Consider the following 16,887-nt stretch of genomic DNA (forward strand, 5'->3'; position numbering starts at 1 on the left):
CTCGGGGTCGGGCTTGGGACGGGCTTCCCTGCCGCCTCGCCTTGCACCTTGTGCCTTGAACTGCCCAGGCGCCAGGCGCTGTGATACTGAGTCTTGCCCAGGCATTTGCAGAGAAGGCTCCATTCCAGGCATGGGCAAACTTCAGCCCTCTAGGCAGGGCTGTAGCAAAAAAAGAAAAGAAAAAAAAAGGGGGGGTTAGAGGTTCAAACCCCCTCAGGGAAATTTTCAGCTTTTAAAAAATCTGATTTACTCCTGAATTTAAATTGATTAACCAAATGCCCATGAGTGTCCACTGAAATTCATCTGTCTTGAAGTTTATCCATGGAGCCTGATTTCTAAATTATTTTGCCTTATGGAACTCCAGTAGAGTCTCACTTATCCAAGCTAAACGGGCCGGCAGAACCTTGGATAAGCGAATATCTTGCACAATAAGGAGGGATGAAGGAAAGCCTATTCAACATCAAATTAGGTGATGATTTTACAAATTAAGCACCAAAACATCATGTTATACAACAAATCAACAGAAAAAGTAGTTCAATATGCAGTAACGTTATGTTGCAATTACTGTATTTATGAATTTAGCACCAAAATATCACGATATATTGAAAACATTGACTACAAAAATGGCTTGGATAAGATAGGCTTGGATAAGTGAGATTCTACTGTACTCTTCATGATTCGCTAAAAAAAAAGTTTCAACCCCCCTCCCCATTTTTTTCTGGCTATGGCCCTGTGGTGGAGGCTCCTTCTTTGGAGGCTTTTAAGCAGAGGCTTGGATGGCCATCTGTCGGGGGTGCTTTGAACGCGATTTCCTGCTACTTGGCAGGGGGTTGGACTGGATGGCCCATGGGGTCTCTTCCAACTCTACTATTCTATGATTCTATGATTCCAATGTTTTGGACTTCAACTCCCATAATTCCTAACATGCCTGCTCAAGACTGTGAAACTCCCACTCCCAGGATTCCATAGCAGCCAAACTGGTGTCAAATGGTGTTCGTTCCCCAGTGTAGATCAACCCTCTCCTTCCTCCTGTTTCCCTTTTCGCTTAGGTAAAGGTAAAGTTTTCCCCCTTGTCCAGTCTGAATCTGGGGGTTGGTGCTCATCTCTATTTCTAAGCTGAAGAGCCGGCGTTGTCCAAGGTCTATGGCCAGCATGACTGCATTGATTGCTGTTACCTTCCCACCTATTGATCTACTCAAATTTGCATGTTTTTGAACTGTTAGGTTGGCAAATGCTGGGGCTAACAGTGGGAGCTCACCCCACTCCCCGGATTCGAACAGGATTCAGTCATCAAGTTCAGCCACTCAGCAGTTTAACCCGCTGCGCCACTCATCTCTTACCTGCCTCCTAACCCCTTCGGCAAGGCAACGATCTTGGAGAAACAAGATCAGCTCATGCCTGCTTCTGCAGTCTTGCCCTTTGCCTGGGAGGCTTGGCGTTCAAGAGAGATATTTCTTTTTTGTGGGAAGGGGGTTCCTTTAAAAATGGCCCTGGAAGTGCCGGAGAACCAAAGGATGCTTTTTTGGCTTTAGATCGCTTTGTGAAAAAAGTTTCATCTCTCTCTTTTCTTGTTTGCATCCCTCCCCATTTCAGAAGGCATTCCTTTCCAGTGAAGATAATATTGTGTTGTCGAAGGCTTTCATGGCCGGAATCAATGAGTTGTTGTGAGTTTTCCAGGCTGTATAGCCATGTTCCAAAAGCATTCTGTCCTAACGTTTTGCCTGCATCTATGGCAGGCATCCTCAGAGGTTGTGCAGTCTGTTGGAAACAGGCAAATGAGGTTTATATATCTGTGAAAGGTCCAGAGTGGGAGAAAGAACTCTTGTCTGTTTGAGGCAGGTGTGAATGTTGCAATTAATCACCTTGATTAGCATTGAATTGCCTTGCAACTTCTAAACCTGGTTGCTTCCTGCCTGGGGGAATCCTTTGTTGGGAGATGTTAGCTAGCCCTGATTGATTCCTGTCTGGAATTCCCTGTTTTCAGAGTGTTGTTCTTTATTTACTGTCCTGATTTTAGATTTTTAAAATATTGGTACCCAGATTTTGTTTATTTTCATTGTTTTCTCCTTTCTGTTGACATTGTCCACATTATTGTGGATGTCAACACCTCCCAACAAAGGATTCCCCTAGGCAGGATGCAGCCCGGCCTTGAAGCTGCAAGGCTTTTTAATGCTAAGCAAAGTGATTAATTGCAACATTCACACTTGCCCCAAACAGACAAGAGTTCTTTCTCCCACCCTGGACCTTTCACAGATATATAAACACCCCTTGCCTAGTTTCAAATATACCCCACATCCTCTTGGGATGCCTGCCATAGATGTGGGTGAAATGTCAGGAGAGAATGCTTCTGGAACATGGCCATACAGCCCGGAAAACCCACAGCAACCCATTGATTCCGGCCATAAAAGGCTTCGACAACATGAGGATAATATTACTGAACCTGGCATTAGTTTGCTTTCTGATTTGCCAAAAGCCTTCTTAATGTCTTTGTAGCTGGTTGGCTCAGAGTGGCCATGGCAGTTCAAGTGATGCCAAGCTGCATTCGTTCTACAATTTAGATCCATCCTTGTGTTTAAAGAGATAGTTTTAGGCATGGCTTTCTTGGGCGCAAGTCATGTTGTGTTCTTTGGGGAAGAGTGCTTGGCAACACAACCTTGCTATCTTTTGGATACTAGTGGAATCATAGAATCATAGAGTTGGAAGAGACCTCATGGGCCATCCAGTCCAACCCCTTGCCAAGAAGCAGGAAAGTCATATTCAAACCGCCCCGACAGATGGCCATCCAGCCTCTGCTTAAAAGCCTCCAAAGAAGGAGCCTCTGGGGCAGAGAGTTCCACTGCTGAACGGCTCTCACAGTTCAGGAGAAGTTCTTCCTAATGTTCAGATGGAATCTCCTTTCCTGTAGTTTGAAGCCATTGTTCTGCATTTAGTCTCCAGGGCAGCAGAAAACAAGCTTGCTCCGACCTCCCTGTGACTTATCCTTACATCATGTCTCCTCTCAGCCTTCTCTTCTGCAGTTTAAACAAGCACAGTTCTTTGAGCCGCTCCTCATAGGGCTTGATCATTTTTGCCACCCTCCTCTGGACACATTACAGCTTGTCTACATTTCCCTCAAAATGTGGTGCCCAGAATTGAACACAGTATTCCAGTTGTGGTTTGTCCAAGGCAGTATAGAGGGATAGTATGAAGATTGTAAGAAAAGCAGACGTGGCCTTGCGTGGATATTTTCCCTTATGAAAAACATACAGTCGAGTACGATGTTGAATGTGTTCCCTTAAGTACTTACTACAATCTGAATGTGTTGACAAATAATCTCAGAATAAGGTTGTTTCTTAAATCAAAATGCCATCCTGTCTTCATGGGTAGATACCATTTCTCTCCATCTAGTTCCCAGCAGATACATGAGGGTCAGATCATGCTAGGAGATGCAAGTTGCTCATTTTGAGATGCAAGTTGCTCATGAAAGACTTATTTACCTCCCGAAGAGAGTGTATAAGGAAGCCCTTGACTTGCACCAGAAACACTGGCGCTGCAAAGTTAGTTTGGAAATAATCAGGCTCCTCTTCCCTTTGAGGAGCATTAAATAAAAATGAACATTTGGAAGGATGTGAAAGTGGCGATGGGAATCCCGGAAGGCATTACACAGACTGTAGGCGACTGCATAGATTTCCGAGATCATGCCTTCATGTGGCATTTTTGTGGCACTTGTGGAGTGAAAAATTTGGTTTGTTTCGGATGTTTTTCTTTTTAAATCTTTTGAGAAATGGTTGATTTTTTCATTAATTCAACAGAAATAATTTGAGATTAAAGAAAGAAGTAGGAGAAAACAAAATAGTTTGGGAAAGGAAACAAAATGATCGTGTTTCAGGAAGAAGACTTTATGTACTGTATATACTTGAGTATAAGCCTAGTTTTTCAGGCCCTTTTTTAAGACTGAAAAAGCCCCCCTTGGCTTATACTCAGGTGAGGGTCCTGGTTGGCTTATATTTGGGTCAGCTTATACTCGAGAATATATGGTGCATTTATTATTTTTCTATATTATTATTGGTATTATTGCATTTATTATTTTCTCTATTATTGTTGCTACTATTACATTTATTTTACTCTATTTTTATTATTAATAATAATACATTTATTATTTCACTCTGGTCTTATTATTATTGCATTTATTATTTTACTCTATTTATTATTGTATTATTTTACTCTATTATTATTATTATTACATGTATTATTTTACTCTATTATTATTAAAAGGATACATAAGCACATTTACATTGAAGAAGATGAGAATAATTAATTGAACAGAGTTGGACAGTCTTATCTTAAATTTGAGCTTTATGTAAATATTCAAAAACATTTAACCTACTGATGCCTCAATTAATGTAATTTTATTGGTATCTATTTTTATTTCTGAAATTTACCACCCTCGGCTTATACTGGAGTCAATGTTTTCCCAGGTTTTTTTGTGGTAAAAGTAGGTGCCTCGGCTTATATTCAGGTCGGCTTATACTCGAGTATATATGGTACTTATATCTTAGTCAGCTTTGAGGGCTGGTGTATAAACCACATTGCCATAATGATTTGCGCTCTTTGTTGTTTTTCCCCTCAAGTAATTTCTGACTTACGGCAACACTAAGGCCATCCTATCATACTGTTTTTCTGGGACTGAGAGTGTTATTATCTCCAATATTCCTCCCATAAGAAAATCCAGGTCTTTAACAGTTATGAGGCAGGCAGGCACAACATAGTTTTCTCCATGCTGGGAATAGTTGTCTTTTTAATGTGACTTTTGTAGATGACCAAGGATTTTGTTCAATTATTTTTTTGGCAAGACCTAACCAAATATGTCAATCTCTTCATCAGTGGAAAGAATGATGCCAAACCGAAGCTTGGAGGCAAATTGTGAACCATGTGGGTCTCATCTTAATTCATAATATGAAGTATTATGAATTTATTATTTTTATAGTGTCAGAAGTGAATTGAGAACATACCTCAAGTCGCTTCTGGTGTGAGAGAATAGGCCGTCTACAAAGACGTTGCCCAAAGGATGCCCAAATGTGTTACCATCCTGCTGGGAGTCTTCTCTCATGTCCCCACATGGAAGTTAGGGCTGACAGATGGGAGCTCACCCTGTCTCGCGGATTCAAACTGCCTACTTTCAGGTCAGCAGTTCAGCCGGCACAAGGGTTTAACTCATTGCGCCATCGTGGCCCCTTATTATGCACTAAGACTAAAAATAAGAAACTCATCAGAAATAAGCAAGCAAAGCGTCTTTGGTAGAGTGAGAACCTTTTCGAGAGAAAAACCATTTCTATTTCATATTGTTACACCTGGGTTGTTTAGTAATAATAGAAGGACACGACCACAGGCTGCTCTCCAGTGAGAAAACTTCTTGTGGTTCTGCATTTCTATTTACCTTCTTTAGATATAGTGGAGTTGATATAGTAGCTGTCAATTCTAGGAAACTTGCTTCATGGTCGGCTGTTCAGGGTAGGGAAATACAAAGTGTTTTTTTAACAACATCAACAACAATATTTATTACAGTCCATAGACCCATCAGTGGACAGTGTTTGAATCTTGTATTTTGATTGTTATGAAACAAGAATTGCACAGACAGAGGCCACTGGGTGCTTCAGTGGGGCTGTGATGTCAAAAGTGCTCTCCAAGGTGCTGAAACCATATGGCTAGAACTAGAGTACTAGATCTAGTACTCTAGGTATCTTCTCTAATGTTCAGATTTAAAAGTTTGCCAGCCCATTGACATGTAAGCCACCAATCACCATTTGCAACCATTATTACTATTTGGCCAGCCCTGCTGTTAGGCAAAGACTCTAAATACCCTAAGGCACCAGATCCTGTCTCTGATCTTGAGAGCTAAACCTAATAATCCCTGGTTACGAATAGGATGGAGACTGCCAAGGGATACCAGGGACTGTATGCTATATTTCAGAGAAAGAAACTGGCAAAACCACCTATGAAAATCCTGTGAAATACTCGGGGTCACCATAAGTTGACAGCCAGGACATGCACATACCATTAGGCAAAGCGACACAGTCATCTCAGACAGCAGAAACAGAGGTGGCAGCATAGTGTTGAAGGAAAATTCAGATAACTGTATGCTCTCCATCTGTCACTGTGTGCCCTAGGATAGCCTGCTGCTTTTGCCAGTGCTGATGTAAGGTTCAGCTGCCAGTCCAGATGGGCTTTGTGCAGGTAATGGGAAGGGAGCGCCTTAGGCTACAAAATGTCTTGACCTGGTTGTGAGCATTGAGGCATCATTCCTGCTTCTTGGCAGGGGGTTCGACTGGATGGCCCATGAGGTCTCTTCCAACTCTATGATTCTATGATTCTTTTGTTATACAGCAATCAATGTATACAGAAAGCCTCATAGTGATCTGGCATTATAATGTAGGCAGGCACCAGGGGCCAGGAATGATCCTACTAGGAACCCTATATTCTCACAACTCAGTTGCTCTCCTGTGTAAAACCTAACAGCATGTCAAATAAAGAAGGGAAAAATCTGGCTTCTCAACTGACATGTACGTGCCTAGCATTGACTGGTAACGTTCATTCTTAGATTGGCCCATAGCTTACTGTGAACCTGAAGAATATGTGTTTTATACATGGAAGGTCCCAGATTGAAACCAAGGTTGCTCCAGATAAAAGGTTTGGTCATCTGATTATCAGAAAAGTGTCTGCCTAATACCTGGCAAGTTAAAGACCTGGTAGAAGTGAACGTATCTCAGTATTGAGTAGTGGTTTGTGTATTTTACTAGGATTTATTTATTTATTTATTTTATTAACAGTATTTATATTCTGCCCTTCTCACCCCGAAGGGGACTCAGGGCAGATCACATTACACATATAAGGCAAACATTCAATGCCTTAACATAGAACAAAGACAAACGCGGGGCTACGAGCTGGCCTCTTGGTCAGAGTGATTTGTTACAGCTGGCTGCTCAACAGCCTGCGTGACAGGCTGCACCCTATTTATAAAAATAGACTAGACTTTGTACTACTGGATGATCTTGGGTGAGTTGCATTCTCCCAGCCTCAGCAAAATGGAGCCCCCGGTGGCATAGTGGGTTAAAGCCTTGTAGCTTGAAGGTTGGGTTGCTGACCTGAAGGCTGCCAGGTTCGAATCCAACCCGGGGAGAGTGTGGATGAGCTCCCTCTATCAGCTCCAGCTCCATGCAGGGACATGAGAGACGCCTCCCACAAGGATAGTAAAAACATCAAAACATCTGGGCGTCCCCTGGGCAACGTCCTTGCAGAAAGCCAATTCTCTCACACCAGAAGCGACTTGCAGTTTCTCAAGTTGCTCCTGACACACACACAAAAAAAGCCTTAGCAAAAAAATTGATGTGATCTTCATATGTTGGAGTCAACTTGATGGAACGTAACAACAACAAATAAAGCAACTTCTTCACTCCCAAGCAGAGCCCTATAGTTAACTGACGGGGACATTTATATTTATCTCTAAATATGAAAACCTTTTAAAGGCCATTCGTACTCTTCATATAACTGAACAAGTTCATGACCAGTTTAATTATCACAGAAGCAAAAAAGGCTAGTGAGGGTTTAATATACTAGTTATTGAGCAGACCAATTTGAAAGGTCCAATTTAATTATTAGTTGAAGTTCCTGATTCTGTTTTTGCCACTACCCTTTATTTTCACCCACGTATTCACTCGAGCTGGAGCTGTTCCACAAAGTTCAGGACCTGTGTTATGAAACTTATTTCATATGCTTTGGCAAGCTGGTGCAGCTAAAATTAAGCCCCTCAGCGACTTGGCAATCAGTTCTGGCCAGTCCACTGCCTGTTGGGCATTTCCCGTGCAATAAAACTATAGCTACACAAAGTGAGAAGCTTAGCAACACAACTTTCTAGGCTGGTCTATCTTTGTTTTGTTTTTTGAATCTCCTTTTTATAGCCATTCTTCAAGAGCTCTTATGCACCTGAATGATATTAGACTTCTATCAAAGCACATTGTACCCACAGAAATCCGATGCAGAAATAGCTCCCATCAAGGCTGCCGCTGTGAGACTTTATGAAATGTTGTAAGATGACTGAAAAATGCATTATCTTTTATTGCAGATAAAAAATTCATCATTGCTAATGCTCGCGTACAGAACTGCGCCATCATCTACTGCAACGATGGGTTCTGTGAGATGACCGGGTTCTCCAGGCCAGATGTCATGCAGAAACCATGTACCTGTGACTTTCTTCATGGACCAGAAACCAAACGGCATCACATTGCCCAAATAGCCCAGGCCTTGCTTGGGTCAGAAGAGAGGAAAGTGGAAGTCACCTATTATCATAAAGATGGTAAAGTTGTCTGCTTTTGGGACGTGTATGGGTTTTGAAAATTGTTCTTGAATGGTTAGCTTGTTTTGGATAGATTTTGAAAGGCAGTTCCTTTGATATGATGGATCAGTTCGTCTCTTAATGTTGTTTAATGGAGCTAAGTGGAATTGCACTTCTTACTAGGCTTTCTGAACCAAGCTGTTACTTTTGTCTGAAGTTTATAGGCCTACTTGCTATTTCAATGGCTTAGGATTGGTTTATATCCAAAGCTGGGTTGGTGTTGTAAGAAGTGATGTAAAATAGTTGCTTGAATGGTAAATTCAAATTTAGTAAATAACTTTAAAAAGAAATGAAGAAAATATGCCAACTTAGTGCGTGTGCAGAAGTTGTGTATATGGGTGTGTGTGACAGATAGATAGATCAGGTGTACAGGCATATACATCAAATATTATATGTTAGAGCAAATGTTGGATATGTGAATGCTAAACTTATATAACTATCTTTTGATTGATGACTATGATGATTGTTGTGTTATTAGCTTTTATAAATGTATTTTAATGTATTTCATGGACAAAGAGGTTTGGCAGTTGTAGCTAATTCATCCGTATTGTATTAACTGACCTTTGATTCATTCATGACGCATGTCATTACTGTCTCCGCTTTTTGGATGGAAAAATAGGACTAAGCAAATGGCAGCTTAAAAATGATTGAGTGACTGTGGTCAAAATACACTGTAGTAAACATTTAAAACTTGTGTACCTACAGACAAGGATTGTGACAAGTCCAGGACAGATCTAAGGTCTAAATTCAGGTTTCCCAAATGTCCTCTTTATAGAATCAGAATTATAGAATAATTTATTTTCCATCACTTTATTATGTCATTTGTTACATTTATGGAAACTGAGATGGTATTTAAATAAGAAAAGATATAGGAATCAGGTTTTGTTATATTGCTTATACCATAAATATCTGGGCACTGACTTCATTGAATTAAAAGAAAAGATTTATCCAGTGAATGTGTGAATCTAGCTTCTGCATGGATTTTTGTTTGATATCATGGAGGGAAAGAAGCGGCTGTGGATACATATTTGAACTAAATGAATAAGAGACCCAGCAATGTAAATAACAGTAGTGTTTCCCTACTGTAATTATAACATCAACACTCACTCATACTGATTCGTATACTGAGTAATTACTTGGGAAAAAATAAAAATGAATCTACCTGTTTCAAATAGAAGCTGCAGGCATAGATAAATTGATGTAGATACACACAGTTAAAATGAGACTCCAGACTGAACAAAAACACACTTTACATAAATAGTCACGGCACTGAACAAGTAATAATACGGTGTTCTGCATTTGGAGGTGAAACCTCAAGGAAACTCAGTATGGATTTTCATTTGCCAGGATGTATCCCAATGAGGGGGGTAATTGTTCCTGAAGGTTTAGATACGTTTTCTTTTCTGATTATTAAGCATTCTAAGTCAGATGTTAAACAAGTCAGAATAATACATAAGCATGTTGTATACTCTATTTTTTGTATGTGTTGTGGCTGTGTATTCAAAGGGGAAATGCAAAGGAAGCTCTTATATTCAAATTGGGAGCTTTAATTAGCTTTGGAGACCTGCCAACCCCCAGTTTCCATTCATCTGAGAATTGCGACAACAGAGAATAAATCATGTTTTAAAGTGACCATGGCAAATGGAGCTCTCAAATCTTTCACATGGAGGAATAGGGTGATGCCTGATGGTAGCAAGACTATAAAAGTTCCTTACAGGGGAAAATATACAGTAGAGTCTCACTTATCCAAGCTAAACGGACCAGCAGATGCTTGGATAAGTGAATATCTTGGATAATAAGGAGGGATTAAGGTAAAAGCCTATTAAACATCAAATTAGGTTATGGTTTTACAAATTAAGCACCAAAACATCATGTTATACAACAAATTGGACAGAAAAAGTAGTTCAATACGCAGTAATATTGTAAATATGTTGTAATTACTGTATTTACGAATTTAGCACCAAAATATCACAATATATTGAAAACATGGACTACAAAAATGGCTTGGATAATCCAGAAGCTTGGATAAGCAAGGCTTGAATAAGTGAGACTCTACTGTATATACTCTGGATCCAGTCCTTTTCAAAGCATTTTAAAAGAATCCGGTCCCTTTCAAAGCATTGAAAAAACGTAGCTGTTGATCCAAAACTGGCTGTAATTTTCAATGAATGAGAATGTGTTTCTGTTCCATTTGTATTTTGTTCTTCCAAGTTCTTCAGTGCGTACATTTCTTTATTTTGTGACACTTGGTGTCTGGTGGCTGCTTTCAGGATGCCTGAGGTAACATATGTAATGCTGATAGGGATAGTATGTTTGTTGGGATTTAGTTGGACTGTAAATCCTCCCATCTGTCATGTTAACTGAACTATATCAGGTATGGGTGATGGGCAATGTAGTCAAATGATGTTTAGAGGAATACACATTCCCCAGTTCTGATATATGTATGTGGTTGCCCAATGCTTATCTTCACAACAACCCTTTGATGGCGGTGAGATTGAGAACTAGCACATATATACACAACAGAAATATGGTATCACTAGCTGTACCTGGCCACGCGTTGCTGTGGTGTTGTCTGGTGGTGTTGGTGAGAAATTGTTGAGGTAGTGGTGGTATTGAATGTCTATTGTATGGTTGTCTTTATGTTTAGTATGCACACTGAAGTGGATTATATGGCAGTGTGGAGTCAAGATAATCCAGTTCAAAGCAGATAATATAAGATTCTAAATGGATTATATAGATGTGGAAGGGCCTTGAGTCTACACTGCCAAATAATCCAGTTAAAATCTGATAATCTGTGGGAAAGGCCTAAGTGAGGCCTAACTATGCCTGTCCCCTGGGCTGAGTAGATTTGCTAGGAGACCAAGTGGGCGGAGCTTAGCCTTCTAACTGGCAGCAATTGGATAAAAACTATTATTCCTCTCCCTGTAATTAGGACTTGATTTTTCTTTTCTTTTTGTTGTATCAACCTAGAGCTGTGAGTGATAGGTTGTGTTGTCAAATTTCGAGGTTGGGGGGCCTGTAGTTTTGTTGTTTTGTCCGCTGCCCTGATGCCATCACTCTTTTATATATATAGATAGCAGCAATCCTTTTAAGCCTGATGGGATTTGTTCTAAAGTAGGTGTGTTTAAGGATCACAGTTTATGGTGCCAAATACACTTTTCTGGGGAGGAGTGTCATTGAACTTTATTGAACTTCCTTTTGCACAGACACATGCAGGTCTATGAGGACATATTATCCATTCCCTTTGTGTTAGTCCTGCTAGATAGACTAAGGATCTGACAAATAGTTTTCATTGATCTTATCTTCCTATAGCTCTCAGCATGTCATTAGAGAATCCATGACATTTATAGCCAATACAGAACTGTCATGCAAATAGGACCATGGTAAATAACACAAAAATCAGATAGTGGGCTTAATGGCTGAAGGACGATTTATTCCTAGAGTTCCTTGATCTAAATCCAGCAATACACCACACTTGTTCTCTTTGTTTGCTATCTTGTTATTCCAAAGAACTAAGAAAAATCCAAGTTGAGGGCAGAGATGGCTGAATCTCTCATGCTTGATTTTGCTCACCGTTTTCTTTTTCCAATGTGAAATTCATTTCATATTCTTCCCTCATTAAATTGCTGGGTTTGTTTTAGTTATTCTGCACAATGCTTTGTCACATGCATGTTTTTGTCTATGCTTTGCAAATACAAATGTCTATATATTTTTTAAATGTTCCGTAAGCATTTTTCTCACCAAACTAAGAACCGAGATATTTCATATGTTTTTCCCCTTATCAACACATATGCGTACCCTTTTTGTCTCACACCTTCCAAAATATATACATTTTCTAGAGTGTGCTTGTGAACTGCGTCACAGTCTTTGGGAAAGTGCAGATATGTTGACATCAAAACATTTTCCACTTCATGTTCTAATTCTGGAAATGAACACTTCTCACTCATCCGTAGTTGGGGGTTTGGCTTTTTACACTTCTGAGAATCTCTTTTGCAAGTACAGTAGAGTAGATATTTTTGTGCTAAATTCGTAAATACAGTAATTACTATGTGGCATTACTGCATATTGAACTACTTTTTCTGTCAAATTTGTTGTATAACATGACGTTTTGGTGCTTAATTTGTAAAATCATAACCTAATTTGGTGTTTAGTAGACTTCTCCTTAATCTCTCCTTGTTATCCAACATATTCGCTTATCCAACGTTCTGCTGGCCCGTTTATGTTGGATAAGTGAGACTCTACTGTACCACACAAACTACAAGAGCAGCATAGTATGAACACAAAATGAGAGGAAACAACTGGACAAAATTCTGGATTTTGAGTGCATTGCAGTGCATTCTATACACTGTGGTATAATTGAATGGTGTAATTAAATAAAATATTTTAAATATGTTACAAATGTACGCACATGAACTCATTCATAATATTATAGTGCTGATAGGGGAAATATAAACATTTTCTGAACTGTCTCAATGCCTTTTGTGACATTTGCATTGCAATGTAGATATCTTTGCATTGCTTCATTGCAAGAGTGGAAACATCTGGTCTTCCAGATGTATCGGGCTAAACTCACACAATTCTTTATCATTGGCTGAGCTGATTAAAAGTGATGGGCATTCAAATGTGAAACATCTGGAGGAACAAAAGTTCACCATTCCTGCTTCTCAGAGGTGATTCTGTGTCATTATTCACTACTTGTTTGAGCAGAGGTGTATAAAAACTTTCTACTAGGATGAAGAAAATAGCAAAGTCACAGACAACACAGGACAAACCGTTTATCAGATACCAAATAGAGTTCTTTAGGGCAACTTTCACATGGAGATAATAATGCCACTAAGTTTTGGATATCTTTAAATGGTGATTGCTGTAATTGGGTTTTTATATCAGAATATGATGTTTAATGGGAGCCCTCGATGGCGCAGTGGGTTAAACCACTGAGTTGCTGAATTTGCTGACTGAAAGGTCGGAGCTTCGAATCCGGGGAGTAAATCCGCTGTCAGCTCCAGCTTCTGCCAACCTAGCAGTTTGAAAACTGTGAGTAGATCAATAGGTACCGCTCCGGCTGGAAGGTAATGGCACTCCATGCAGTCATGCCGGCCACATGACCTTGGAGGTGTCTACAGACAATGCCGGCTCTTTGGCTTAGAAATGGAGATGAGCACCAACCCTCAGAGTCAGATACGACTAGACTTAACATCAGGGGGAAACCTTTACCTTTACTACCTATGAAGTTTTAACTGATTATGTATTGTGGTTGGATGTACTGTACTTGTATGAATTTTATATGTTGTACACTGCTTTGAATCCCACCCATGGGAAAAAATGAAATAATAATAATAATAATAATAATAATAATAATAATAATAATAATAATAATAATATCACTTAAAGTAAAACATAATAAATCAGAGAACTAAATGATGTGAAAGCCAGCATGGTAAAGCAATTTGGATATTGGGCCAGGACTCTGGTAGACCACAGTTTGAATTCTTGCTGAATGATAAAAAAAACCACCACATGACTTTGGGAACATCATACACTTTAATCCTAAAAGGAAGGCAATGACAAATTTCTTGTGAGCTAATCTTACCAAAGACACTAGGCTCGTGATAAGTCAGACTTGACTTGAAAGCTCATCAAAACAACAACAATATATATGGGAGACAGTGTTTATCAAAACTCTTAGGGTAACTTAAAATCCTCTTAAATATAGTAGAACCTCAGTATTCATGGGGGATATGTTCCTGGACTTGATGTGAATTTGCAAAACTGCAGATAATAGTGAATCCTATTTAAATGAAGGGCTTCACAGATTTGCATTGGTAGGCATAGAAAATGCCTATAGAAAAAATCTTTTGCTTGATGTTTGTAAATGAAATCTCTTTCATGGGGTTCATTAAAACTCTGAAACAATTAAGATAATCTTCACATGGTCTAAAACAGGGGTCCCCAAACTAAGGCCCGGGGGCCGGATGCGGCCCTCCAAGGTCATTTACCTGGCCCCCGCCCTCAGTTTTATAATATAATATTTTATATCATTGTAATAATATAATATATTGTATATACATATAATACTGATAATAATATTATAATGTTATACGATATAATACAAATAATAATACCATATAATAATATTAATTATATATTATATATTACATATAATATTACAGTATAGTAGTATAGTTCAATATAGTAATATATAATGCTAATATTGTGCAATGCTAATAAAATAATATATTCTATGTACATACAGCTGCTCTGAGTCCCCTTCAGGGTGAGAAGGGTGGGATATAAATGTAATAAATAAATGTAGTAGATGAATAAATAAATAATTTTAGACATAGGCTCACCCAAAGTCTGAAATGACTTGAAGGCACACAACAACAACAACAACAACAACAACAACAACAACAACAACAACAACAATCCTAATTAACTTGACTATCTCATTGGCCAGAAGCAGGCCCACACTTCCCATTAAAATCCTGATAGGTTTATGTTGGTTACAGTTGTTTTCATTTTTAAATATAGTATTGTTCTTTCATTGCTGTTGTTGTTTTGCACTACAAATAAGACATGTGCAGTGTGCATAGGAATTTGTTCGGATTTTTTTTCCCCAAATGATAATTTGGCCCCTCCACAGTCTGAAAGATTGTGGACCGGCCCTCCGCTTTAAAAGTTTGGGGACCCCTGGTCTAAAATGTGTAATATAGTGGCTGGAATAGTGGTGATGCAGGAAGGGAAAGGTCCCCTAGTGTGTTGGCTATGCAGAAAATCAGACACTGGAGAAATGTTGTGGGCTACTTCAAGTTTAGAGATGTTGTCTGTTTTCCCTTTTCATCACTGCATTGCAACCCTAGAAAAAGTACAACCACTAGAGTAGCTACTAGCAGCAAAGTGCTGGCCTCTGTTTGCCGGGTGTACTTATATAATCCAGTTCATATTAGACAATCCAAATGCAGAAACTGGATTCTATAGTAGTGCATATCCAGACATAACTGAAAGAGCCATCAATCACTATTTAGTGTGGCCTCAAAGGTAGGAGGCCCTGGAAGGAAAATTTTACTTGTTCATCTCTCTGTAAAGGTTGAAATGTTTAGCTAAAAGCCTGTGGTCTAGAAAAAGATAGATAGAAATAACACATTATGAGTAACAAGGCTGCAACTGACAACACATACTTTGGTGACAGTGAAAGAATCCTTTTTTCACACAACACTGTCATGATAGGTTATGTTACCTTTTGTATAGCAAAATGACATTCACTTGTTACTTTTACTGTGTTTTTGTGTGGTTTGTTTGGGGAAATTCTGGATTTTTTTGGGTCATTTTTGTATTTTTAAATTATAAAAATGTAATGAAAAGGCAACCTTTTAGGAACTAGTTATTTACTAAGATTTACTAATGTATTACTTTCAAAGCAATCTTTTAAGATGTAACATTTAACATAGAAGTTGGGTGTATTCCTGATACAGAAATCAAAACAGCTCCAAATTCTGAAATTATAATAATATAATAATAATAACTTTACTTTTTTATCCTGTCTCCATCTCCATGAAGGGACTCGGGGCGGCTCACATGGGGACAAGCCCAACAACACAAGTTAAAACACAGAACTACATAAAACAGTAAAAACACATCAACAGAATTAAAACCAGGACAATAATAATAACTAAACATTCAGAGGGTAAAATTGTCTAGAACCCTGAATAAGGCTCCTAGGAGGTATAAGAGCGATCAAAAATAGGGTTGGAGGAGCAATCTCAGTAAACACTAAAACCATAAAGTGATAAAGTGCAATAACTGATAATGAGATTTAAGCGAACTGAGTATCTGGTGGGACTGCTTACTCAAATTGTCCACTGAGATAGGGTTCTATGTATGCACACTTTATTTCTTGTACAAATATATTGCATATAAAATTGCTTCCAGGCTATGCATATGAAATATGGATTTAAACTTGCATCTTATCTCCAAGATATTGCAAATATTCCAAACTACCCCCTAAATCTGGGGGGGAAAAAAATCTGAAATCTAAAACATTTTTGGTCCCAAGCATTTCAGATCAGGGATACCAAACCTGTATTACTTTGAACAAAGGGCAATTCCTGGATTGTGGACCATATTTATTTACAGTATTTATATTCCGCCCTTCTCACCCCAAAGGTGACTCAGGGCGGATCACATTATATACATATAGGGCAAACATTCAATGCCCATAAACACATCGAACCGAGACAGAGACAGACAGACGCAGAGGCAATTTAACCTTCTCCTGAGGGGATGTTCGATTCTGGCGACAGGGGGGAGCAGCTGCTTCATCATCCACTCTGACGGCACTTCCTCACTTCCTCATTCCAACGTCCTAAATTAGTTAAACTTGCCTCCCCACTTTTATAAGTGGTACCTTATTTCCTACTTCATAGATACAACTATCTTTCGGGTTGCTAGGTCAGCAACTAGCAGGGGCTATTTTTTAAATTTTTAATTTACAGGTGTTCACCCCGCCATGTCCTGGCCTC

The 16,887-nt window shown here is 39.1% G+C and overlaps 2 protein-coding genes across 12 annotated transcripts in view; one reads left to right on the forward strand and one right to left on the reverse strand.

The window, feature by feature from the left end:
• Window positions 1-16,887, reverse strand: part of LOC134295553 (uncharacterized) — a 473,735-nt gene that overhangs the window by 367,484 nt on the left and 89,364 nt on the right. The gene's annotated exons all lie outside the window — the stretch shown is intronic.
• The window catches only part of kcnh7 (potassium voltage-gated channel subfamily H member 7), a 471,529-nt gene that overhangs the window by 422 nt on the left and 454,220 nt on the right, over window positions 1-16,887 (forward strand). For all 11 annotated transcript variants that reach the window (XM_062968035.1, XM_062968072.1, XM_062968118.1 and 8 more), the window contains exon 2: window positions 8,099-8,329. In XM_062968035.1, coding sequence (XP_062824105.1) covers window positions 8,099-8,329 — 231 coding nt within the window. The remainder of the gene's footprint in view (window positions 1-8,098; window positions 8,330-16,887) is intronic.

The sequence above is a fragment of the Anolis carolinensis genome, chromosome 1 (assembly GCF_035594765.1).
Source record: "Anolis carolinensis isolate JA03-04 chromosome 1, rAnoCar3.1.pri, whole genome shotgun sequence".
NCBI classification, from domain to species: Eukaryota; Metazoa; Chordata; class Lepidosauria; order Squamata; family Dactyloidae; genus Anolis; species Anolis carolinensis.